The 27054-nt window shown below is 34.9% G+C and overlaps 6 protein-coding genes across 7 annotated transcripts; 3 read left to right on the forward strand and 3 right to left on the reverse strand.

The window, feature by feature from the left end:
- Window positions 1-891: 891 nt before the first annotated feature.
- On the reverse strand, window positions 892-2464 carry LOC108849639 (aspartic proteinase PCS1). The gene has a single exon (XM_018623224.2). It carries the CDS (start codon window positions 2442-2444, stop codon window positions 1125-1127), a length of 1320 nt encoding a protein of 439 aa, XP_018478726.1. The 5' UTR covers window positions 2445-2464; the 3' UTR covers window positions 892-1124.
- Window positions 2465-6944: 4480 nt separating this feature from the next.
- Window positions 6945-8230, reverse strand: LOC108852866 (probable E3 ubiquitin-protein ligase RHC2A). Its single transcript, XM_018626342.2, has one exon. The coding sequence runs from the start codon at window positions 8103-8105 to the stop codon at window positions 7065-7067; it is 1041 nt and encodes a 346-aa protein (XP_018481844.1). The 5' UTR covers window positions 8106-8230; the 3' UTR covers window positions 6945-7064.
- Window positions 8231-9141: 911 nt separating this feature from the next.
- LOC108851760 (uncharacterized) lies at window positions 9142-10094 on the forward strand. Of its 2 annotated transcripts, none has more exons than XM_018625224.2 (2): window positions 9142-9301; window positions 9688-10094. In XM_018625224.2, exon 2 carries the CDS (start codon window positions 9698-9700, stop codon window positions 9959-9961), a length of 264 nt encoding a protein of 87 aa, XP_018480726.1. In that variant the 5' UTR covers window positions 9142-9301; window positions 9688-9697; the 3' UTR covers window positions 9962-10094. The 2 variants fall into 2 exon arrangements, with proteins under 2 accessions (XP_018480726.1, XP_018480727.1); XM_018625225.2 differs by having other exon boundaries at window positions 9149-9301; window positions 9683-10094.
- A 2276-nt stretch (window positions 10095-12370) lies between these two features.
- Window positions 12371-15058, reverse strand: LOC108855508 (ribulose bisphosphate carboxylase/oxygenase activase, chloroplastic). The gene is made up of 7 exons (XM_018629353.2): window positions 14899-15058; window positions 14064-14380; window positions 13864-13969; window positions 13688-13773; window positions 13093-13565; window positions 12700-12993; window positions 12371-12619 (listed from the first exon to the last, which is right to left on the reverse strand). Exons 1-6 carry the CDS (start codon window positions 14941-14943, stop codon window positions 12701-12703), a joined length of 1320 nt encoding a protein of 439 aa, XP_018484855.1. The 5' UTR covers window positions 14944-15058; the 3' UTR covers window positions 12371-12619; window position 12700.
- Window positions 15059-20295: 5237 nt separating this feature from the next.
- Window positions 20296-22922, forward strand: LOC108854577 (protein HESO1). The gene is made up of 8 exons (XM_018628175.2): window positions 20296-20525; window positions 20731-20872; window positions 20959-21123; window positions 21201-21475; window positions 21561-21630; window positions 21717-21847; window positions 21925-22035; window positions 22117-22922. The coding sequence occupies exons 2-8, from the start codon at window positions 20734-20736 to the stop codon at window positions 22759-22761; spliced, it is 1536 nt and encodes a 511-aa protein (XP_018483677.1). The 5' UTR covers window positions 20296-20525; window positions 20731-20733; the 3' UTR covers window positions 22762-22922.
- Window positions 22923-23586: 664 nt separating this feature from the next.
- LOC108854579 (BTB/POZ and MATH domain-containing protein 3) lies at window positions 23587-26041 on the forward strand. Its single transcript, XM_018628178.2, has 5 exons — window positions 23587-24030; window positions 24541-24889; window positions 24966-25242; window positions 25653-25700; window positions 25903-26041. Exons 1-4 carry the CDS (start codon window positions 23651-23653, stop codon window positions 25670-25672), a joined length of 1026 nt encoding a protein of 341 aa, XP_018483680.2. The 5' UTR covers window positions 23587-23650; the 3' UTR covers window positions 25673-25700; window positions 25903-26041.
- The last annotated feature ends 1013 nt before the right edge of the window (window positions 26042-27054 follow it).

Genomic DNA, 27054 nt, shown 5'->3' on the forward strand with positions numbered 1-27054 from the left:
AAAATAAAACTTTGTAAACTGTTTTTTATTAGGTTGATTTAACATTTTTTGTTAAAAAAAATTGTAAATTATTTTTATTTTTATTTTTATTAAGTTTTACAAAGTTTATTTTTGTTAAAAAAATTTAAAAGTTTTTATTTTTATTTTCCCTTTTTAAACGTTTTTAATTATTATTTGTTTTAAATTATATTAGCTTAATGTGTTTAATTAGATTAATCAAGGGTTAGTTTTGGGATTATGAAAGAAATTATACTAAAAGGACAACTAAATGATGGTTTTATACCGTAGGGACAACCATGATGAATTTTTGTTCCGTTTTGGCAATTTTCCCATAAATTTTTATCAACGAAACATGCGATATTCTATTGTAATTTTTTTTTTTTTGATGAAAAAAGGGTTTACGTGCCACTCTTCCTCCATGTGGCTTTTAGTCATCTCATCAGTGATTGTAGAATAGATTGGAGATCATCTTTCACGTTGTTTTCAGACATCCGTTGCATCAAGACATAAACTGCTCTTGTCCTATTATAGGTTTAGGCCCAATATTTATTGGCTTTGCGGAAAACGACATAAAAGATAGTATCATCTCTAGACATCATCCGGCGAGAGAACCAAGTTTTCACTTCATTTCTCCACAACGAAACGTGTTACTATTTGAGCATTTCACAGCAGCATCTTTTGGGGGGCTGATATAAGTTATAAACTCAGTAAATTCTTAAGTCACTACTATTTTTGCCTCTTTCCAACTACCATACATAGTATCGAGATTAATACAAACCACAGATCTTAAATACTATTTCTAATTAAACCAATGGGTTTGTACATGTACAAAGTAAATTTCCTTTCGGTTAGGAAGTAGTGTGATATTGGAATTGAGAGATTATAATATGATGAAATTTGTAATTCATTGCTTCTGCTTACTGCTTAGTTCATCTTCTAGAGCCCAACAATTACTTGGCCAAGGGGCCTACTATAACCGAGTATTTTTGGGCCGAAAAGCCCACTGGGCATAGCCGCCAAATGTTTTTTAGCTAATTAAAGACATTGTTGTATATAAAGCTAACCTCACAAAAAACAGAAATACATATATGGTCTATAGAATTTTTTTTTTTTTCTAACAGATATCAATCTCGCAATCCGAGCCGTTGACTAGTTTGATCACATCTAACGTCAGCACCAAATCCAACCCTTGATTTAGCAAGATCAAACTCCATCCACACGTTCTGCTGATGATGATGACCAATAACAAACGCTTCTATTCCCAAAAGATCGGAGTTTCCAAATGTGAAGCAATACACCTGATCTTTTCCTTCCGAACCGGCTCCGTTTACTCGGTACAACAGCTTCTCACCCGACACGGTCATCTCCGCTCCACGGAACATTAAACTAACAACGGGCAAACCCGAGAAATTGGGCCGGTTTAACGATCCAACCCGGTAACAAAGGTCCATTGTCCCTTGGAACACAAAATTTGGATCGTCTACAACTTTGAGAACCGATTTGGTTTGCGCAATAAACTCGGTTTTCAAAGCGGTATAAACCGGACCCATCAGGAACGTGAATTGCGTACCTGAATCCACCATAGTCTGACCGGCTCCGGTATGGTCCGGTACAAAAACAGATTTCGGTAGAGAAAGCAACTTCGATCCGACTCGGATTCCTTCTAATTGAACCGTGTAAGCGACCCGGTCGAAATACGGCAACGGCGTCGTTTCGAGTACCAAAGGCGTGTACTGGATAGGACCGAGCCACGAGAAACTCGAGTCACCGAGAAGCAATATACCGGAGGAGTCCGAACCGGAGATGCAATAAGAGAATTTTGAGAAACCCAGCTGGTTAACAAACGACAAAGCTCCACGGTTCATTCCCATTAAACCGGTTGTTTTAGCGTCCTCCTCGGAATCGGAGCTTAAACCTGAATCCATGCACCCGAATATGGTTCCGGGCCGGCTTGATGACCCGATTACGAACGTCTCGTGAGCTAAATTGCCTTCTATTGAGGTAGCGTCGGCGTAGGAGATTGCCACGTGGCAAAGATGGGTCTTCGGGTCACATGAAGCGGGTATGGGTAAATCCCGGGTCCTGGTCCTGCAAATATTGGACGAGCAAGGTATAGGCTTGTAGGAAGAGGACGAAACCGGGTTAAATACGGATCCTAAGTTGGGAGATTTCTTGCAGTGAAGCCAAGAAAGCTCACTTCCGGTGTCGAGAACCATGGAGATGTTTTGTGGGGGAGAGCCGACGGAGAGAGAGACGGTGAGAGTGACATTATGTCTGAAAGAAAGCTTGTCTGAAGAAGACTGAGACAGCTTTTGGGTTTTTAGAGAAAACACGAGTGGTGTTTGGTTTGAAGAAGGTATATTGCAGAGTATGAGAGGGAAAATGAGAAGTAATAGTGAAATTTGACGTAATAAATTTGAAAGAGATGATGATGAAGCCATCATGTGTCTTGACTCTTTGTTACATACTTAGCCATCTTTAAATACAATATTGTGTTTTTCCCTCTTTTTTTTATTATGACCGGTTCGCTTCGGTTTATTCAAATCATTTCGAGCCAAAAAGACTTTGAAATTTTAGGTGGAGAACCCTGAGTTAACTTCTAAGCAATAATTCTAGTATCTAGTCATATCAGTGACCAAAGCAATTGATATTATTTAGAAAAGAGAAAGAAAAAAACATTATCTTGTCTCGACCTAACTAAAAATCATTTCATGAAGAACACTTGTTATTAGGGTTTTTGTGTTGCCAAATTCATTTGAATGTTACTAGGGTTTTTGGAGAGAGCCAAGTCTTGATACAAAAGACAAGTTAGTGGAGGAGTAGGTCTTTTTAGTTTCTGTTTAGTCTCTGTAGTTCACATCAACTTTGTTTATAGTACTTTCATCGTGTTCCCACTTTCTACGGGATCTTTGTTTTCTTTATTTTACTTTTCTTTCTGTTTTAGTCTGAATTGTATTATTTTCTTGTATCATATTCCCTATAATTAAATCAAAAGAGAGTTATCCTTCTATTTATTAAATTTAATAACCGATCTCACGGGAAAAATACTGATGGTTGGATTGTTCCTTTTGTTTTTAATTGATTTTGTCAATCTTTTAAGGCCAGTATAGGTTTGCAAAGTTGTTACAGTATGATTAGAATAAAGTTTTGGCCATTTGACGAAAAAGCACCTCTCTAATGTAACTCTCAACCGACATAATGGAGTTTACATTTTTGCAAATGTTTTGTCTTATTATGACCTTCGGATTAATAGTATTTTGTTACCATACGGGAGACGGTGCCGTCTATATTGCTAGCATTCGATGAGACGGGTTTACACAAGAATTTTGTTATTGTGTTTTGTTTTGTTCTGTTTCCATCACATGAATTTAAACACACAAACAAATTTCCAGTACGAATTCTCATTTCGTCGTGATTATGTACTCTCTTATCTTTGTTTCTCATCACCTAACCTACAAGACCGTGTAGTTAAATATGTAACTGGGGCGTGCATGGTATAAAATCCTAAATTTCAGTTGTTTTCCACAACGCGTTAGCTAGTGGCCTAGTAGTAGTTATTTTGAGGAATGTTATAAACTTAGTTTCTTTGAGTGCCACTCCTATTTATAGCTGATTTATTGTACATGGATAAGCCGGTGAAGGTTTCGTTGGCTTTCTGGATTGAACTAGTTAAGCCCGGAGACTAATGGGGTCCGTTGATGCGGCCGGCTGATTGTGTTGACTTGGTTTTTGTGAAGTAAACTGAACTTTGCACACCCTTCAGTCAAAAGTTACCAAAAATAAAATATAGACATGTATTACTTTTAGTGTTAAAAATTGCATAGTACCTCCAAAAGGTGTATATGGTAGTAACTTCACAGTAACACGTCAAACCAAGTCGTGCTTGCCTTCTAGTATATTTAAAGGAAAACAATAGTTTTTTTTTTGTGGATTTGCAAAGTTTGTCAAAGTTGGCGAAAGGTGGATATGAAATCAACTAAAAATTTGTCAAATGTGTGCTGGAGGCAACTCATTCCTAAGTCTTTCTCAATTTCTCACCAACCCTTTCTTGTTGTGTTACCAGATAACGTCGTTTTTCTTTCAACCATGCACCAACAAAAATATTTTGGTTTTATGACAATGACTTCTGACAAGTAAAATTATAGAGTTACAGGCTTACAGCTGCAACGTGGATATTTTAGTGGTCAAAATCACACTTAAAATCAAAATAAATTGATTCCAATGGTCTTGACAAATACCTAATAAAAGAATTTAAGCCCTTGTGGAAGAAATGCATGATGCCTCGAGTATATTAAAATGTTGGCAATTTTTTTCCACAGGGTGATTGGATATGAATTATGGACCATGAATTTTCTTTTGGTTGATGAGTTTTAGTATGTTCGACCGCAAATATGGAACTTGGATGGATGGCTAGATGCTTGCATCACCCATGCAATATCTTCGAGTCACTGGCGCGCACGGTTCTAGCTATGGTCTAGTTTCAACAAATAATAGTTGCATCTTTTGGCAATATTATCTTCTTGCTTCACAATGTTATAGTCTTTTCTTAGAGATAAGGTAATGGTAGCAGAACTCAATTTCACAATGAAATATATCATTGGGGGGGGGGGGTAACTTACCACACTTTCTCATATATGTATTTTTAATTCAGTTTGTCGACTAAAATTTCAACTGAATTAAAAAAAAAAAATTCAACTGATTATATAACTTTCATGTAGACCATTCAACAACGGATATTTTAGTAAAGAACTTCAGATCTTTCCATAAATTTTATTTTGTTCTACTCCATTTTAACAAGACCAACTCAAATTTGAATAATACAATAACTTTTTGATGTTAAATAAGAAATTTCGAGGTCTGCAATGTGCAAGGTGAACCTTGGTATTATACGTTTGAGACCTTTGTCACAAAGTATTTTAATTAAGATAAATATGCTTTATTTCATTTTATCTATGTTCAATAATTTAGTGGTTATCTTATTTTAGAACTTTTGAGATCTAGTAATAAAACTCAAAAAAATTGGTAATAATATTCAAAGATCAATAAAACTTATCGTCGAAAAACCAACACCAACGAAGATATAGAACCGAATCGAACAAGTAGAGTCAAATTGGAGTAAATGCTTTTTTGTTTTCTTATGTATTTTCAGTGGCAAGGCCAGACCATTGTGTACGGGGACCAGCTCTTTTAGCCACATTGTTGTACGTGTTTTTAGTATAATGGTGTGTTGATATTTTTCGAAGCCATCCAACAATTAGTTATGAGTGTGAAAGTGACTGAAGGAGAACAATAAGTCACGAGTCTATGTGAACTAGTTTATCCCATTCACCTCATTAGGCTGCTAGTATGAGTATTTATATTTGTGTGAGCATGTGTGTTAGTAGACTTCTGCTAATGTTATGTGATTTCTTCGTCCAGTTTTGATGCTCTTTATGTGTGTACAGTGCTAGCCTGATCCCGTCGTGTGGTGAGGTTGAGCAAACAAATTTCTATGCCGTCTCTGGCGCCTACGAATACCAAGTTTTTTTCGTACCTTATAATTTCTTTCCTTCAAAAAGAAACTTTGAACGCAACCGATGTATGATGTTTTTTTTTAACACGGATTAATGGTTAATTACATTATCATATAATTTCTATTTTTATTATATGTGAAGATCAACTCGACGGATAACTATTCTACGTTCCCGTAACATTTGAATCGAAGTACAGTTCTACATGTATTATATCATAGATGGACAAGTTTTTTTAGCACACTACTAGCAACTTTGCCTCCAGCATTCTAGAACTTCCGATAAATTTTGTATTCAACAATATGTAAGAAAATGTATGCTCTAGAAAGCGAACCTTATACCTAGTATAAAAGTTTTTAAACTTTGACCAATAGATCAGAATGCTTCTATTAATGTGTAATTGCATTGAACACAAATAGACGACACCTCTAGATCCACTCCTTGGTATAGTCCAGTTTCTTAAAAAAAAAATAGTAGAGAAAAAGGCCTAGTTCAGTTTTAAATCAGTTGTTCTGATTACAGGATTTGTTAGGAGGCTTAGTACGGGTATATGTGTTGGACTCATGATTAAAGAAAGCATTACGTACACAGTGATTAGTGATCTTTCTTCTACTTGTAAGCCACATGGTCATATTGGCGTTGATAATCCACCTGACCTGGTATTCGATCGTGTTACGTTGAAACACGATGATGAGCAGACAAATCTTTTATTCCTTGGGAGAAGTTTCGGGCCGAGACCTGAATTTTGACTTAGGATATGGCTTTTAAACACCCAAACCTTAATTGCCCAACTTCGAAACAATCAATGATCCAGAAAGTAGAAAATAAATTACAAAAAAGTATTGTAATAGAGCAAGAAGAGAGCATCGCATTCCAAAATCAACAGGGCATATAATAGGTCTATTACTTGACAAAAAAAGATGGCTGGACTATGAAGAGTGTTGTCTCCAATAATCGGCGAGCATAATCAGACATGCGTTGTAATAATAACCTCCATTATTGATTTTTTTTCTTTTCCTTCGCGTTTTCTCTGTGCTAGACCACACAAATAATTGTTCCCTTCTTAAAATGTTCTAGCCTCTCTGTCTCATAATATCATTTGTTCTGTCTGTACCTCGAAGATTACAAGAAGAGTGTGTGGATGTGGAAATAAACCGTCTAACTTGAAACTAATGAAACTGTTGTGATGATTCTAGATTGTGACCAAGGTTAAGGCCACCAAAGATTTGCTTATTCCGAAAAATATTTGTCATCATTCAGCTATTCGCAGAGTCATCGTAATCTAAAAGTTGCAAGTCACAATCCATAAACTTATAAGCCATTGCAATTACTAACCTCCACCAAAACCATTACCCGATTTATCTAACACTATCACTTCTCTGTTATCACTGTAACACCAAGAGCAACTACTAACGAACTATCAAACTCACTTCACCTATAAAGGTTTTTTTGTAACAATTTACTCGGATAGATTCAAATTTCTGTGAAATAATATAATCATTACACCGATAAACAAAAAAAAAACCGAAAATTTGCAGCAGGCGCTTGTTTTAATCAAGCGAGCCAATTTCGTCTCCTTGTGGAAGACGACGCCGTACTGAAAATAGACAACGACGACCTGCTCCTACGGGTTACCATTGATCTCGACCCGGACCCGGACGCTATGGATCCAGCTGACCCACTAAAACATCCAAACAGTCTCATGATCCGACCCGCAAACCCTCCTCCTCCTCCTCTCCTCGAACCCCACGCTACTCTTCTCGGAAGCCTCTCCTCCCCCAACCTCCCACCGTCTACCTCCGTGTACACCACCGGCATCACTCTATCTCCTCCCCTCCACCCTCCCGGAATCCTCCCCACCGCGAATCCTCCTCCCGGTAACCTCCAAATCGTCAATCCCGCCGCAGAATCCTCCTCCTCCACCGTCGTCGCATCACCACCACCACCAACATCCTCACCCGGCAGCTCGTGGCGGCACACGGGGCACGAGTTTCGAATCGCGAGCCAAGGGAGGATACAATCGGGATGATAGATATGGTTACACGGCATCTCTCTAACCGCCGATCTCAACTCGAAATTCTCTTTGCAAACCGCGCAGTGAGAACGAGAATCCGATTCGAGATGAGTGTTATCGATCTCGATCACAGGCAAGGCCTCGATTGCCGATTTAGAAGCGGGAGGATGATCGCCGTTAGTGTTCCGGTTCCCGATCCGAGAGATCTGATCCAGCAGCCGGTCGAACCCGGAGCCTAGCAGAAACTCAGTCATGCTCGGAGGTAACGGCCTGAGTCCCGATGAGTCCGTGCCGTCGTCGTAGTACATCTGGAAAGCGGATCGGTCTAAGGCTTCATCGGAGGAGGCGTCGGATCCGCGGAGGACGATTACGGGATTGGGAGAGCGCGTGACGGCGGGCGCGTGGGTAGAGGATAGAGGGAAGCGCGTGGGGCTTGTGTGGAGGGAGGAGTCGGGAGGCGCGAAGTCGGGGGATTGGTGGATGTGTTCGAGGAAGCCGCCGTCGCAGTCGGGGCAGGAGATGGAGTGGGAGACCCAGACGAAGCGGCTGCAGCTGTAGCACCAGTAAGATCCGGAAGCCATTGGGAATTTTCAAAGGAGAAGAAGAAGAAGAGAGGATGAAGGGAAGGGTGGTGGTTTGTCTCTTAACAAGAAGAAGACATAATTGGCGTTCACCCAACCGTCCAATTCGTTTTGCTGTGTCTTCTTATCTTCGTGTAATACTTTTTTTTATACAAACTGTTATTGTCTCAAAAGTAGTAACAAACAAAATATGGTTATTAAAACAAACTTTAATTTTTTGAACAAACTTTAATTAAAATCTTAGAGTTATGGAAGTATAATTTGGAGTTATTTAATACTAATTTTCTTTTAAAAACATCTAATACTAATTTAAAGGATGGTTTAAGGCTTTTAGTTTAAATTTATCAAGACCATCTTCAATCCAATTTTATTATAGTTTTCTATATATTCTTCTAGAATAGAAGAATTTTACTACAGAAGTTGATTTGATTTATATAATAGAGTTTCTCTATCATAAACAAAAATATAGAGAATAAACTATTTTACTCTAAAATAGAGGTATTTTATATTTTTTCTACGATAAATAAATTCTATTATAAAAAAGATTGGATTGGAAATGTTCTTTTTTGTGAAAGAATTTTTCATTGAAAAAAGATCGGATTGGAAATTTTCTAAAGGTTTGATTTCATAACTTAATTAGGGATTAATGACAGCTCTCCAAATGATTTATATGGATTTCATATCTAATAGGGTCTGATATTTTTTGTTTGGAGTATGTATTTGTATGAACCCAAATGAGAAATATATCTTGTATTTACTTAGTTTTCTAATAATCTTCTTTTTACATATAAATCACTATCCATGTATACAGAAGAAGATCTTTAATCAAATATAGGTTAATTTTGAACAAAATGTAGATGATCTATAATTTGTCAAAACTTAAAAAGTTCAAATGCTGTTAAAATTAAAGTACTAAAATGAAACTGGGAACCAATATCTATGGGGTTTCTCCCATAATAGCAAGGAAGCCCGCTTTAACTAAAAGAAAGGTAGAAGCCCATAATATAAAACAGAAGAGCCCATCAAAACTTGCCTCCTCAAATCCTAAAAGCCTCCTAAAAGGTTTCTTCCAATTTTCCAAGTACGCTTCGCTCTTCTCCTTCACAACATCTCCTCCTTTGTTGCAGCTTCTCTGAATTTCTATATTCGTAATCTGACTATTGTTTCTTCCATTTTCGGGCCGTGGTGATTTGCAGGTAAGCTTTACTCTTCTTCGCTGCAGATTCTGTTCGTTGCTTCCCTCAATTTCTATTTGTAATCTGAAATACATTTTTAGAGATTCTGTTTCTGGAGATTTATTATTTGAAGCTTGAGTGGTTTGATCCTTATTGCTCTCATAGAATATCTGATTTGCGTTACAATTAGATCTCGCATGGTTCCGTCTTCGTGTTTTTTTCTTCTTAGAATGTTAAAGTTAGTTACAATCAAATCTCTGGTTCTGTCCAAATTGATTGTCCCTTATATGTTGCTTAGAAACTGCAGTTGCGTGATTAATTGTTCATTCACTCACCACCTGCTTGAAAAATACATAAATGATTTTACATAAGCTTTGTTTGATGCGTTGGTCTTATGTAAAGGATAGATACCGAAAGATGGGAGCTACGAAACTTTCGGGGATGCAAAAGCAAGTCCTGAGTCTCTACAGAGGCTTCCTAAGAGCAGCTCGTTCGAAGCAAACAACGGAAGACAGGAGGAGGATAGAGACGATCGTGTCGACGGAGTTTCGCAAGAACTCGAAGGAGGTTGACCGTAAGAACTTCCAGTACATCGAGTATCTGCTTCGGTTAGGTCATAAACAACTTGATCAGCTCAAAAGTCCTGACATGGTTTCCATCTCCTCTGTGAAGATCAACTAAGTCTTATATCTCAAAAGGTGATCATATCTGTTATGTTAGAACTCATCATAGATGAAACTGATTCCCTTTTCCTCTCAAAAAGTTTTTAACATTGGTTGATATGTTGTATTGATAATATGCATAGCTTGAACAACTGTTTCAAGTGTTAAGCTAGATGGGCTTCACACTTAAAACCAATTGGTGATTAGTGGAGTGGCCCATCTATCTTATATATGATTAAGGATCCTTTCCAATATCCAATGTGGGACACTTTGTGTCTAATACGCCCCCTCGAGATGATGGTTTTCTGAGAGTCAATCTCGGAATGCTCGGGCAAAGATCGATGGGCCAACTTTGGGCCAGATCGATGAAGATCGGGTTGGACTGTTCGGATCGGGCTCTGATACCATGTTAAGCTAAATGAGCTTCACACTTAAAACCAATTGGTGATTAGTGGAGTGGCTCATCTATCTTATATATGACTAAGGATCCTTTCCAATACCCGATGTGGGACACTTTGTGTCTAATATCAAGAGCCATTTATTAATAAAAGAGGTGATTAAAATTTGGAATACATATATATATATATATATGAGTGACAAGATATGTATTAGTCCTGTGAGTAGAGTGGCCTTGTTATTTATTATTAATTTTTTGTCCTGTGGATAATGGTAACTGCGATGTGTAAACGAACATCTCTATAATATTATTTGAGAAGTCAGTTTCCTATGTGTCGCGCTCACGTTAACTCTCACGATGGTTGATTACATTGATGCCCTTAATGAACTAACAATATTACATTTAAATACTATTATTTTTTATTTAGTTTCCTTTTTAATAAATTTCCATAAAACATATATTAAAAAAAGAAACATACATAAATTTTAAAAATCAAATTTAAAAACGAAAATATATATGTATATATAATATGAGTTCATTAAAAAGGGAATTTCACAACATAGTAATATTTTATTTAAAAACTATTTTAAGTAACATAAAATATACTTTTGAAGTAATAAATACTTATTTTATATCTATTGTTTCTTATATGAAAAAAAATTATTTGTATATAATGTGATTTTATAAAAGCAAATTTCAGAAAGATAATCTTGATATTAGAAAAAGAAATATTATTTATTTTAAAACATAATTTTAAACAATTACAAAATAATAAAAATATTTTTGATATATCTATCTAATTTCTTAAATGATTACATAAATAATTAAGTAACCTAAACTGATAGATGTTTAATTGACTAAAAATAGTTTATAATTAGTATTATTGAAATTTTTTGTTAACTTTTAATATATTTAGTTTATTATAATATCTTATAATTCCAGAAAACATATCTATAAATTTATTTTACTTATATAATATGATTTATCAAATACAATCACAATTTTTTACTGTTTATTTTTAAGAGATAATAAAAACTATCATTTTAACAATAAACGTCTTTTGATCAAATAATTATAAATATTTTAAATAACACTACAATATATACTTTAACGATGTAGATATTATATTTTTATTATTACAATTATATGTTTTCCTAATATTAATTTTTTAATTTTTTTATGTTTTTTATGTTTTTTGGAGTTTAATATAAACATAATCCAAATACAAAGTAAATATGAATTCTCATTTTTAGATTATATAAAATAAATTTTAGTTTATCTTTCAATAATCTAAACATAGAATTATTTAGAATTTATTAGATATTTTTAATTATTGTAATATTGATACGTGTTAATGAGCTTCCAAAAATGTATCAGTTACTTATGTATGTAACTCAATATATAAATTTTAATTATTGTATATTATATATTAATATCAATTGGATTTTTGCTAAACAGAGTCTGGATACTTAATTTTATTAGTCTGACCACGTAAACATTAAAAATAATTATATTTCTGTTTGAATTTGAAAGAATATATGTGACTCAATATACTCAAAATATGAGTGACTCGACTAATCAATCTTATATCTAAAATAATATATTATATTAAAATAAAGAAATACAACAACCAACCTAAATGCATATAATAAAATTAATCAAATTTTAATATATTTAGAATAAAAAGTACTACAGTTGAATTTAGAGAAATAAATGTAATCAAATATACCTAAATGATAACTAAATCGACTATAAAAAATCGACTAGATATAACATATCTAAAATCATATGTCTAATTGAAGTATTGTAATATTATTAATATAAATTATGCATAAAAATTTATAAATTAATTTAAAACTAAAGTATATAGCAATCAATTAGTATAGTATATTTATTTTATAAATATTTATACCCGTGTATGAGCACGGAAAAATCACCTAGTGGGCTAAATAAGTAAATAGTTGTATCTATAATGCTCTAGGCATGGGATGAATAAGAAAGATGAGGTCGCAAAGAAGAGTTGAGAGATGATTTATGATAAAAGGGCAACTTGTAATATATGAACGTTTGCACATAATCATAAAAACAAAGATGACAAGAGCCACCAATTCACAATTACAAAGAAAAAAAACAGGAGATTTAATTATAAGTAGGAGAAAGCTCAAAAGTTGTAGACACAAGTTCCATCAGTCACTTCTAGCCGTTGGATCAAAGTTCTTGACCGCAGGATCATTAACACCCTTCAGGAACCCGCGAATTCACTTTACTGTGCACTTTTCCCTGCAACACAAGTTACACTACATTTCAGAAACCCTAATTACACTAAACCAAAGAAAAAAAAAACACAAAGGAGTTCGGACCTCATGTGGAACCGAAGAAAGTTCCACGGCCAATAGCGTCAGCGTTTGCGTCTCCCAAAGCGGCCTCGTTAAGGTATTGGTCAGCAAGTTGGACTCTCTTGACGTTCTCTTGCTCCATCACAAGCATGTTACCGTACTCCATAAGCTTCGCAAGAGTCATCTCTGGTTGCTCGAACACTGGAGGAGCTTCCCTTGAGTTCACCAGCCTCTTGCTTATCTTCTCCACCCCAAGTCCCTCGACGAACTTCCTCACTTCGTCATCGTACACTCTAGCCCTCAATGCACCAAAGAAATCTATCCATCCAAATCAAGAATCAGAACATAGACAAAGAGACACAACAAGCAAAACTAGAAGCTCATGATGTTCTTTTTTTTTTTAATTATTATTATTACCGATGGATTGGCCAGGGAACTGGTCAACAAGCGTGACAATGTCTTCATCCTTGACACTGTCAGTCCTGAAGATACCCTTGCACACACCGATACGGTCCTCACGGGTCGGGGCCCAGTAGAACTTCTCCATACGTCCGTCACGGATGAGAGGAGCGTAGAGAGTGGAGAAATCGTTACCGGTGACGATGATCGGGACACGCGCGTTTTCTTCCTTGTTGTACATTCCTGGGAGCTGGACGTTGGTGGGGTTGTCAGCGATGTTCATGAGCGTTGCGTTAACCATCTGGTTGTTGACAGTGTACTGAGTGGTACCACCCATACGACCAGCACCAGCGTCGAGATCGTTGATGAAGAGACAACACATCTTTCCTTTCTTGATCAGGTCTGCTGCCTCACGGTACCTTTGACGGATAAGCTTGGCTGGCTCTCCTGCGTTCCCGCTCTCAAGCTCTCCAGCACTCATCATGATTGGGCTGCAAAGATATATAAACTTTTAAAAGATTTTTTTGTTGATTATATGTCTCCAAATTGTCAAAATCATTTTTTTATGAGGTTAACATAAAAATCATTATGATGACCTCTTAGATGGACTTACTTGATGCCCATCTTGGCCATGACAAGCTCACACTGGAAGGATTTACCTTGACCTTTGCCACCCCAAATACCCAAAATAAGTGGAACCTATAATAACAGAGCATTTTTTTTAAAGATAATCTTTGATGTGTAATATAACTCAAATATGCACCTAAAGAAAACTGTTATATTAGTTACCTTGATGTTAGGCAGAGTCAAGAAGTTCTTGGTGATGTGAACAACAAGCTTGTCCATGAAAGCAGGGGCAATGTAAAGCCCATCCATCATGTTGTCCAAGTTGTACCTATTTATCAACAAGAAGAAACAATCTAAAACCAAAGATTCTTTAAAAAAAACTATGGAAGTAATGAGAGGTCTTAAGAGAGATGAAAACTCACTGCTTAAGACCTTGGCTGATGTACTCATAGGAGCTAAGGACGGCGTTGTGAGTTCCGGTTCCCATAGGAGCTTGGAAGACTGAGTCAACCATACCTTTGCCTCTGGTGATGTCTTGTTGATCATCAGACACGTCGTAGGCAAGTCCCCTCCATCTGTCTCCATCGGTTTGTTTGTCTTCTTTCACGGCAACCACCTTGAATGATCCGTTGCTCTTCTTGTTGCTCTGTGCGAATCTCGACGCGGTTACAACTTTCTTTCCCAAGAAGGTCGTTGCTGGGACTGAAGCAGCTCCTGCTCCTGACCCGTTCAAGCTCAACTGCAACACACAGAGGCCAAACTCACTTTTAGATTCAACTTTGGTTCACATGGTTCAAGACCCGGTTTAGAGATGTTCAATTAGAATAAAATGAATTTACTCTAACCAAAACAAACCGCGCTTAGAGTCATAACCGTTCCTGAGATATAAATTTTTTAGTATAACTAAATAATTTTTATAATAAAAATAATTTGGGAACTCTATCTATGTATATTACTAAGGTCTTTAAAATATATGAACCAAAATAATTGTTTTATCCGGTTATGTTAGAACCGGCCCATCCCCTGATTACGTTCGTAGTTCCCAAGTAAAGAATAAAAAGAAGTGTTACAAGTATATCCAGTTAAAGTCTTCTTGGTTCTAACGACATACTGAAGACATAGAATCTCAACATGAGGCAAAATATCAGAATCTTGATAAGGACTATGGAATATCAAAGCTACTCAAGTGAATAAGACATACGTCTGTAACATAGTGTTAGTTTCAAAAAAAAAACATAGTGTTATAAGTAACAGTACCGGAGCTCTGTTGATGGCACCGACGGTGGAAACTGCGGCGGCCATGTTTCACGAGTGTGCTTCCTAGTAGAAGGAGGAGATAAATTTTGAATGGAGAAGAAGAAGTAGTGATAGAAAGATGTTGGTGGGCAAGATTTATAAACCGAGTGATCAACAAACAATTCGTTATCTCTTTCTTAACTCTCTGATCGCCACACGATGAGGATTGGCCAAGTAGACAAGAGTAGACGATGAGGAGGATTCTCTATTGATTGGTCCACGTGGCATGTGTTTATGAGGTTGTCGTGAAATGGCTCGAATGTGTTACTGCGAGTATGTGGTAGCCGTTCATATGTGATCATGAAGAATTCTTCATACCATAAAATTCCAGAGTTATGATAATGTCATTGGTTTAGTGATAATATTGCTCTAAATAAATGGTGTAAAGTGATTGGTCTATTCAAATTGTATAATAGCCAATAAATTTTATTTCTAGTTTTATCACCAAACCAAATATAAACCATATATATACAAACCCATATGGAACTAACTGTAGTTCTACTAACCACTAAGGCACTAACAAGTAACAACTCAGCTAACAGTTGCTATTATTATTTATTTATAACTTTTTAATTATTTTTGGTCATAAAACATCAATTATATCATATACAAACAACAAAGTTATATACAATGTTAGTCATAAATATGAGATATGTGTCAAAAAGAAGTCATAAATATGAGATCATCTATTAATGTGGTCAAATCATATAGTAAAGGTAGTTTTGCATTAGATTGAAAAGCAACATAAAAATACGTAATTCATAAAATAGTTTTCATATCGACCATCATTCTTCAATATCTACAAAGGAAGACTATTAAACTCCTTGATACCACAAAAGTGAATCATTCACATCCTTACAATAGTTTAAGTTGACGATTACAACTTTGTTTGTTTCGAGATCGAACCTCACAAAATTCATATGCACCTCTATCTCTCTTCGAAATGATTCTTCACTGTCTTTACTTGGTCTATGTTAACTTCCAGACCAGTGGCTCAACAATTGATTTGTCGACAATATTTGTTTCATCTCCAATATATGTGAAATTTTGACACCACAGGTATCATCTTTCTTTCTTTCTTTTTTTTTTCCCATAAATATCATCTATGAATACTAATCCGGCAAAAATAAAAAAAAATTGGTAGAACCATATCACCATATCAGAGTAAACAATATGTATTACAAATATATACTAAAGTTAAATAAGATATGAAATGAAAATTAAAAATATACATATGCTCTGTATTGTTGATCTATCATGACATATGAACTTGCTCATCATATATATTCAGTTGAGAATATGTGACTGTGACTAATTGTTTAGGCACAAACCTTTTTTTACCTAATATGTGATTAAGATAGACTCCTAAAACTTATATAAATTTATACTTGATGTATTGGTTACAACATTCCATAAAATTATCTTAAATACATTTTCGTTGTATGTGTCAATAAGAATTTTAATTTGATCTTACAAATCTGAAGTTTAAGGTGAAAATATTGTCAAATTACATTTTGTTCTCCAAATAAAACTTTTGTAAATTGTGTTTCACTTATTTTTTTCAATATATGTACAATTAGCGCACCTCTATTCATAATACATCTTACTTTCAAACTTGGAGGCATTTACAATTTATCAACATTAACTTAACTAATTAAATAATGGCTGAATATAAGTCTTTCTCTTTTAGGTTGATACAATTGAATGAATTTTTATAACATTAAATTAACTAACTAGTAACTGATGGTAAAGTCTGGTGGCAAAGTCTGAAACTTTGAGATCTCGGATATGATGGTACAGTTCTCAACAGTCATCCGTGTGTCCAACGAATCTAATAGAGACACCAGTGGCTAAGTTCCAGAGACGGAGCTCACCATACAAGATTCCAGAGAGAGCATGGCCACCGTTCGATGAGAGAACCACATCCTCAATGAAGTGAACGTTGCCTGTGAGTCTACGATGAGCACCACCGTAAGACTTGCCATCCTTGTTGATATCCCCGAGGATGATGGATTTATAGCATGATGCCGTGATGATGATGTTAGATTTATCGATCGATATGGCGATAGCGGTGACCACGTCGGTGTGGGCCCGCATAATACTCTTCAGTACGAGTGTCTCGGCCATGGTTGGAGTTTTGGCAGATAGACTCTAGGGTTTCTTATTAGTAGTCCAAAATGGTGTATCAGAGTGAAAATTGCGGTCGTCGTGTGAAATGAAAGAGTTTATATTGTAGGTCAAAAAACATTGAAACTAGGATTTGTTTATCTGGGTCGTACATGAACCTCATATACACTAAAATAAAATATTGAAACTACGGTTATGCAATAGTTTAGACAAAAAAAGATTTGATAATGTTTTGACCAATTAAAAGTTTTATGATAAAGTTTTATCGATTATAAAGTTTTCAATTATAATGTTTTGAGATAATGATAAAGTTTCGATCAATCAAGATGATTAATTTGGAAATTTGAAATTTGATCCAAATAAACAACTACCACTTATTTGCTTTGCTATTTGAAAAATAACTCAAATAAAAACAACATGATTTTCCGGCATGGTTTTCAAACCATGTATATGAATCAATCAAGATAGTTGGTTTAGATTTGCGATAATGGTTCCATCGATCATGTAGATTTGCTTATGTTATGTTTTCAAAAGTGTTAATAACAAATAAATATAAAAGCTATTTTATTATAATTTTAAATCTTATCTTTTGAATTGAAAGTAAAATTAAAATGGTTTTGTATGTTTGTTTATTATATTTATTTAAATTATGTGTTAAATCATTTTTATTGAAATTATAAATTTATTGTTACCAAAAAAATTATGTACACTTTGAATTTATAAAAATTTAATTATATAAACAAAAAATATAGAAAATATTTATCATAGGTATGAATTGCCTTCGTTTAAAATAGTATTTTGAAAAAAATATATTTCATAAGAAGATGAGTTCTTAGATAGCAAAAACAAAACACAGAACTATATTTTGAATATTATGAATTCAGGGTAATATGTGGTAACATGCCGAACATTGTAACTATATTTTAACTGCAGAACATCAATTTCCCATCCAAAAATCTAAAAGATCACTTTACTTTCTCAACTTGTTTTATACTTGAAATCCAAGATTTTGCTATTAATATTTCTGTAGAATCTACTAGTAAAATCTTGCCATTGGTAGTTCAAAATCTCCAATTTTCATAGTTTACTTTACTTGATCAATCCAAAATATTTGATATTTCATTCTTCTTCGCCAATATACTTCTTTCAATTCATCTTTATTATGATTCCAGTTTTATTATTTTTGTAACTGGTAATTTAATCATTGAACATGTTAAAAATAGTCACATCCTTCACTTTAATAAATAAAGAATTTAAGCCCAAAAGGAAAAAAGACGAAAAAAATAGATTTAAAAGCAGAAAAAGTGAAAAAAACATAAACCTTCGGTAGGAGGAGAGTCTTTTGGTCGTGTAATACAAACTAGATTTTGACCCGCACGCCCGTGCGGGTATATATTTTAAAAATATATTGCTATTTTTTTTTTGTCAATATCAAAGCTGGATAAAAAATTAAAATCTGAAGAACCGAACCGATCACGATCCAAAAGAGTAATACCAAACCCGAATCAAAGTTGATTAAATATCCAAATTATTCCAAATTTTGATATTTAGACAACCGAATTGGATATCAAAATGTATCTGAAAAGATTTATATACTTATATATATTAATTATTTTTATTTTTAATGTATATAAAAAATTCAGAATATATATGATACTTTTAGGTTGGTTTAAATACTTGAAATATATATATATATATATATATATATTTATATATAAATAGTCAAATACAAATATCTAACATAGTGGAAGTACACTCAAAACACCAAAAATATTTAAAATAAATATTAATTTTTGATCCAAAATTTAAACCAAACCAATTTATATGTTAAGTTTAGGTATTCTCACATATGTTATTCAGATTTATATACAATATATTATTTTACTTATAGATTTTAAGAAATTTTAAATATATAATGAATTTTAAAAAATAAGTTAAATGGGTTATCCGAACCCGAACTAAACCCACAAAGATCCGAATATAATTTGAACTGGAATTTAGAAATATTTGTATGGAGCTGAAATTTTTGACCATTAAAACCCAAAACCCAAACAGATCCGAAACGAACCCGAATGGATACCTGAACGCCCAGCCTAGTCATAATTCGATTTGAAATTTAGAAATATATGAATGAGAGTGAAAATTTTTGATCCCGGAAACCGAAACCCAAACAGAACTGAAACTAACCGGAATGGATACCTGAACACCCTGCCCTAGTCACTATTATGTATTATATATATATATCATCATCTAATTAATTGTATTGGTCCATCATATAAATAGTCATAGAATTAATAGTATTTTATATGTACCATCTTATAAATAATCACATATATTATATTCTTAAATTTTAATGTGAAATATAAAACCATAATTTAAGTTGGTATATGAAATTAATCTTTTTGTTGTATTTTTCTTATATATATTGTAAATATTTTTAATAATGGTTATTGGAAAATATTTTAGTAAAGATAAATTTTTGAATATATGCATATTTTAGATTAATGTTTGATATAAATCACTTTTAAAATATTATTTTGATTTTAAATATGTATATATACCATTAAATTTTATTTTATGATTATTTTAGAAAAAACAATGTTTTTAGGTAATTAGATTAGTCCATTTTGTATATTTTTAAACTGATATAATGAATTTCCAATTTTTTTAATAACATAAGCAATTACTTTTTTCTTCTTGACATACTTTTATCCATATTTCAAAATTTTAATTTTTTGCATTAGTTTTTATGAATTATTATTAATATGATATAATTTTTTGGAAATTGAACTTTTGAAATTTTTATATTTGACTAAGCTAAATAAAGTAATAATATTGTTTTTAAAAATTGTTTTATATAATATACTATTTATATTTCAGTTTGTCTTTTTATTTTCACCATAAAGAATTGTAAATAAAAAGAATTGTAAATATAGTGACAGAATTATAAATAAAAGGAAATATAGCAAGAATGTTGTTTAATTTATTGTAAAATAATGGCTAAATGTTTAACTAAAAAGAATTATTAAATATGTTATTCATGTTGCTAAACAATTCCCATTTGTTATTAATTTATTGGAAATACAATGGTTAAATGTGTAAATAAAAGAAAATATATATCTCTACTATCCATGTTTCCAAACATATTTCATTAATTCACCTAATCCTTGTTTCTAAACACATATCTCATTAACTTTCTATCCTTGTTTCCAAACAGGGTACTTCAACTTTAATAAGATAGATACCAAAACCTTCCTTAGGAGTTAAGAGGAGAGACTTTTCATTGTCTCCTCAAGTGCAATCTGCTGAGAGCTCATAGAGAAAATCTCAGTTACGGAGCTACTGATTTGAGGGTGAGCGAGAGTGGTGGATAAACCCTAGATCGGATTTCGATTTCTGGGTTTCTTCAACTCCTTTCCAGAAGATTTCGCTGCACAGACAGAACGAGAAGAGAAAAACACGTAAGCTTCGTATCTTATTTGACTCCACTTGATGGCTTTAGAGAATAAAGAGTCTTCCTTTTCATTGTTTTAGTGTCAAAGGTTGTTCCTTTTTGGACTAGGAAGTGAGCAAAGACATATAAAAATGGAACCTTGATGTCTTTGTGCTATTGTTGGACTAATGTTTTTATTTGGAATGTGTGTGTGTTGTGAATGTTCTTTGTAGACTATGAATAGAAACCCTATCTTGGATCCTACTCTTCAAGAGATTCTCCAAGTGATTAAACCCACACGAGCTGATTGGGACACGAGGATCACCGTTATTGATCAGCTGCGTAATGTCTTACAATCCGTAGAGAGCTTAAGAGGTGTGGTGGTGATGGCATGATCACCCTTGAATGCATTGTTCATGATACTGTTTTTCACACTATTTAATTTGTTTGGGATTTGTTAGGTGCTACTGTTCAACCGTTTGGATCCTTTGTCTCAAACCTCTTCACAAGATGGGGAGACTTAGACATCTCCGTCGACTTGTTCAGCGGCTCGTCAATCCTGTTCACCGGAAAGAAGCAGAAGCAGACTTTACTTGGACAGTTACTTCGAGCAATGAGAGCTTCAGGTGTGAAGAGAGACTCTTAAAAACCTTTTTTTTTCTTTCCTTCCAACAGATTCTGATACTTGTCATTGTCTGATCAGGTCTATGGTACAGACTGCAGTTTGTCATCCACGCTCGTGTTCCCATTCTGAAAGTCGTGAGCGGGCACCAGAGAATCTCTTGTGACATTTCGATTGATAATCTTGAAGGGCTGTTGAAGAGCAGGTTCTTGTTCTGGATCAGTGAGATCGATGGGAGATTCCGCGACTTGGTTTTGCTAGTGAAGGAATGGGCTAAAACACATGATATCAACAACCCGAAGAACGGGACTTTCAACTCTTATTCTCTCAGTCTGCTAGTCATCTTCCATCTTCAGGTAAATATAGCAAAAGTTACTACATTATTATTAAAAACATGGTCTGTTTTTGAATATGTTTTTTGTGTTGTGTTGTTGTTTGCAGACATGCGTGCCTGCAATATTGCCACCTCTAGGAGAGATATATCCGAGGAGCGCCGTTGATGATCTGAAAGGTAGCTACTACTATGATTAAGGTTTTGGAGTCGAAACCACATATAAGCTTTGTGAAGAAGCCTCTGCATGGTGTCATTCTTTGTAGGTGTGAGAAAAACTGCAGAGGAAAGCATAGCGCAGCTTTCTGCTGCTAACATAGCGAGATTCAAATCAGGCTCGTCGAGATCAGTCAATAGAAGCTCCCTCTCTGAGCTTTTGGTATCTTTTTTCGCAAAGGTAATTGATTCAACACATTTTAAACGGTTGATAGAGATCAGTCTCTTAACTCTTCTGCTGTGGCTGTTTTGTTTCAGTTTTCAGACATAAACTTGAAGGCCGGAGAGCTTGGTGTTTGCACGTTTACTGGAAGATGGGAAAACATAAGTAACAACACTAGATGGTTGCCTAAGACATACTCACTCTTTGTAACTCTCTTTCTCTTTACTCAACAAACACTTGAATCTCCTTGTCTTAAGACATCATTGTATGTGTGTGTGTGTTTTTAGGTTGAAGATCCTTTTGAGCAACCGGAGAACGCAGCGAGGAGCGTGAGCCGCAAAAACTTGGACAGGATAGCGCAAGTTTTCGAGATGACATCGCGCAGACTCGCCTCAGAGTCTAACAGAAACTCCATCGTTGGTGTTCTAACAGCGCCACACATCTCAGAGTCTTTGCTCAGAACAACAACAAGCCTCCTTCAAAACCATCATCATCATCATCATGCAAACGGTGTGCGCAATCCACATAATCAGGCTAGGCCATGGAACCACCAGATGCAACAGCAGAACTGGTCGCAGAGCAACAACACTATCCAGAACCCACCGTACTGGCCTGCACCTGCAGGGCCCAGACCTCACCGACCGCAGCAGAATTGGTCTCAGAACAACCCCAGGAACATGCAGGGACAAGCAACACCTTTCCGAGGGCAAAGGCCTGTCGTAATGACACAAACTCAAACGCCTCAGCAGCAGCAGAAGAGTCAGTATAAGAACGGGAAGCAACCAATGATGAGTAATGCACCTTCAGGTTCTAGTCAGAGTCAGGTTCATATTGGTAAGCCACCAGGTCACATCAATGGTGTTAGCTTTGCAAGACCGGGTGCACCGATAAGTCAAAGTCAACGCGGACAGATGTGGAGGCCAAGAAGCTGAGTGGTAGTATGAGTTGTGCAGACTTGGTCTAAAGACCTATCCTTAACATTATTTTGGACGAATATTTGTATTATTCACCTTGGTGAAAACTTGTGTGCGCTTTTTTCTTTTCTTGATCTTTTGTTACAATCAGTGATTAGGTAAAAGTTTTATTCAAATTTTACAGAAAAATTAAAATTTGAAACAAATTGCCAGAACCAAACAAAATATACAAAGTTACTTTCCAAGTTGTAATTGAAATTCACTTAAATTTTTATTCATAAAACTAATAAAACACTCGATACGTATGTGATTGGGTGTTTTCTAAAAAAATTCAAACTATTCAATAAATTCTTCTTTTTAACTATTCAATATTTGTTTGGCAATAATTTTTATTTATGTAAAAAAACAAAAAAAAAAACCATTTCCCCCAAATTCTCAAAGCAACACCATCAATTTAACCATGTGGATTTGAACCGAACCGAATTAACCTTCTCCGGTTCATGTTTGATTTAGAGTCTATTTAAATTGAATTTGGTTTGGTTTGATAATCAGTTAGTTTAATTTTTTTTTTTTAAATTCTACCAGATTTCTGAATAAGACCTAACTGAATAACCAAAACTATCTAAAATTTCAATCAATTTAAATCGAATACCAAACCAAAACCGAAACTCTTAATCAAAACCGGTAGAATCTTCACAAACCAAACCATCCGAACGAACACGAAAACCAAATCCAATCGAATTTTTATTTTGGTTCAGTTCGTCACAATTTTAACCGAAGCAAACTAAACCAAACTTCTACCGAACCCGCACTCCTTACTCCTTAGGTATCGTCTACAAAATCAACGGAGCTCATCATTTTCAAAAAAACCAACCAATCTCTCTCTCTCTTTAAACCGACGGCGACCATGACCACTCCAGACAATCCCAATCCAGATTCAGTATCAACAACCGTGATGGAGACGGTGAACGGATCGCACCAATTCACGATCAAAGGCTACTCCCTCGCGAAAGGGATGGGCCCGGGGAGGTACATACAGAGCGACGTCTTCTCCGTGGGAGGTTACGACTGGGTGATCTACTTCTACCCCGACGGGAAGAACCCCGAGGAGAACTCAACGTACGTCTCCCTCTTCATCGCCCTCGCGAGCGATTCGAGCGACATTAGGGCCTTGTTCGAGCTGACGCTGATGGATCAGAGCGGGAAAGGGAGGCACAAGGTTCATAGTCATTTCGATCGGGCGCTCGAAGGTGGACCGTATACGCTTAAGTATAAAGGGAGTATGTGGTAAATGTCATCTTTACTCTCGATTCGAAATGTGGTATATGTGATCGGAAAACCTGATTTCATAACTGACACCAACTGTAAAAAATATCAAAATGGTATATATATGGAAAGTGGAAGTGTTATTAACCGAATCCGAACTTATCCAAATCCGAATTAGTATCCAAAATAAGTATTCAAAACATAAATAAATATATAAAATATTCAAAACTCTATGCTTATTTTAATATAATATCTAAAAAGATATTTGAAAAAACCTAAATAATTATTTAATTCATGTCTATTTAAATATGATATTTAGAAATATGGGAATATGTCTTGAACAATATTAGAAAAGGAAACATAGCTAAACCTAAACTTGAACCCGAAGTATTATTAACCGAATCCGAGTAGAGTAGAGCAATGGATGTTGTTAAACCCAAAAAAAACCGACAAATCTGTTATGAATTCGAATTGGTGCCACGTGTTGCTTTTGAAGTATTGTGAATCATTATCTTGTGGATCATTTTTCAGGGGTTACAAACGCTTTTTAAGAAGAACAGCTTTAGAAGCATCTGACTACTTGAAGGATGATTGTCTTGTCATCAACTGTACCGTTGGAGTCGTTAGAGCTCGCCTTGAGGGTCCTAAACAGTTTGGCATTGTGCCACCGCCTTCTAATATGGGTCAGGGGTTGAAAGACTTGTTGGACTCTGAACTTGGCTGCGACATTGCTTTCCAAGTCGGAGAGGAGACGTACAAAGCTCACAAACTGATCCTGGCAGCACGGTCACCGGTTTTCAGAGCTCAGTTCTATGGACCAGTTGGGAATAACAATGTGGATAGAGTGGTCATAGAGGACATGGAGCCTTCTATCTTTCAGGTAACGTTGATAGTTTGTTTGTACATTTTCAACTTAAGTTCTACTGACTTCGGGAGTTTTTGAATTTTTTTGCTAGGCTATGCTTAGCTTCATCTATACGGATGTACTTCCTGATGTGCATGAAATTACAGGGTCTACTTCTACCGCTTCGTTCACAAACATGATACAACATCTATTGGCAGCTGCTGACATGTATGACCTTGGAAGGTTAAAGATATTATGTGAAGCTTTTCTGTGTGAAGAACTGAATGTTGATAACGTGGCGACAACACTTGCTCTGGCTGATCAGCACCAGTTCTTGCAGCTCAAAGCCTTCTGCTTGAAATTTGTTGCATCTCCAGCAAATTTGCGAGGTAAGTGTTGCATTTGTATCTTGATTAATGGAAGCAAGTATCAGGTTTTCAGTCTGCATTTTGCGTATAGAACATGTTTTCTTGCTTCAGCTGTAACAGTAATGTTGTGTGATGAGATAGTAAACTTGGATATGCATTAGATTTTGGAAAGCAAAAGCTGAAGTAATTGAGAGGACATAGTTTAAGCCTCTTGTTTTCATCTTATGAATGCTCATCATCTACTTTTTGTTGTTTTCTGTGATCAGTTTAAAATAATGCATTTGGTGCTTGTTGTGTGGCACTTGGTGCAATAATGATCCATAAGAGATGTCAAGTCTATTGTTAATGGAAGTTTTGTGAGCTAATTCGTTTTTTTTCTTGCTAGTATACTGAAGTTTAAGTTTCTTGTCTTATGTTCAATTTGGATATAGGAGACTCGATGTTTGATTAGACGGCTGGAGTTTATCGTCCTAAATTAGGTGCGATAAATAGTTATTTCATCGTATGTTCTGGTCTTAAAGTTGAGTTTCACATTTTTCATAGAAACGGTGAATATAGATATGTGTTTTCAAATATGGTGGACTTTAGATTATGCGTAAGCAGAGTGATATTACTTCAAATATATTATCCGTTAACAGAATCTAGGCAAAAACTGAAAAGTAGTCATGTGTTTTGGTGCAGCCGTAATGAAGTCAGAAGGGTTCAAGCACTTGAACCAGAGCTGCCCCTCTGTGTTGCCCGAATTGCTGAACACGGTTGCAGCAGCGGATAAGAGCTCGACGTCGAGTGGACAGTCAAGCAAGAAAAGAAGTGTGAGCAGTGTGTTGGGCTGTGATACAAGCACTACAAATGCGAGGCAAGTGAGGAGGACGTAGGATTGATTGCAAGTAAGCTTTAGTTCTGTTGCTACTTTACTGATCTGTAAGCAAAACATCCAACAATTTGTTTTGCTAGACCTTTTTTTACTTATTGTAGTGAAAATAATTGTTTGTAGTATGTCTACAGTAGTGTAAAGCTTTAGGCAATGGAACATCTATTTTGGCTTTGCGTGTTTGTAAAAGCTTTGGATAATACTAGGTTAAAAGCTTCGGGGTTGATATTTTTTTTAATTGTATTCTCATCGTTAAAGTCACCATTGAGTCTATGTTTCGTCTGAAAAGCTGCCGTGAGATGCAAGTTTAAGGGTTTTCTCTTTTCTTTTCTCTCTTGTGAAAGTGGTTAACAAGTAAATCGTCTCTTTTATATACCTGTCTTTGATGATTTGAGCCCATGAAGAATAATGGTTTTAGGCCTGGCCCAAATTACATTTATATAGTCCAAACTCATTTATAACATGATATAATCTTCGTGACAAAAAAAAACATGGTATAATCTAATATCATTATTAAATAAATGATTATGGGCAAAGTCTGTGGGTCAAAACTGAAATCAAGAAGCTGCCTACCTCTTCTAGGATTCTGTTGCTAACAATTTTTGTATAGTTTAAATATTGTACAATATAATCTCTTGTAAAATTGTATATGTCTTGACTATTTATAGTTGGTAAATAAGATCATATCTTTCAAAGAAAATTAATCAATTTTTATGGTATCAGAGTTTAAAACTTCTTAAATCAATTTCTCTCTTTTATTTTGGATAACTAGGGATTAGTTATCATAACCGAGTGAAAAGCTAAAATCCACATGAGATTTAGTTAAAAGTTTAATAATTTTAGTCAAATTTTGTTAGTCAAACCTCGTATCAGTCATTAGTCAAATTCAATGTGACAAATATAGAACTGATTTTCATGGTAAAGATTTCTACTCAACAAAAAGTTATATAATTAGAGTACCT

This window comes from Raphanus sativus, chromosome 4 (assembly GCF_000801105.2).
Source record: "Raphanus sativus cultivar WK10039 chromosome 4, ASM80110v3, whole genome shotgun sequence".
Taxonomy (NCBI): Eukaryota; Viridiplantae; Streptophyta; class Magnoliopsida; order Brassicales; family Brassicaceae; genus Raphanus; species Raphanus sativus.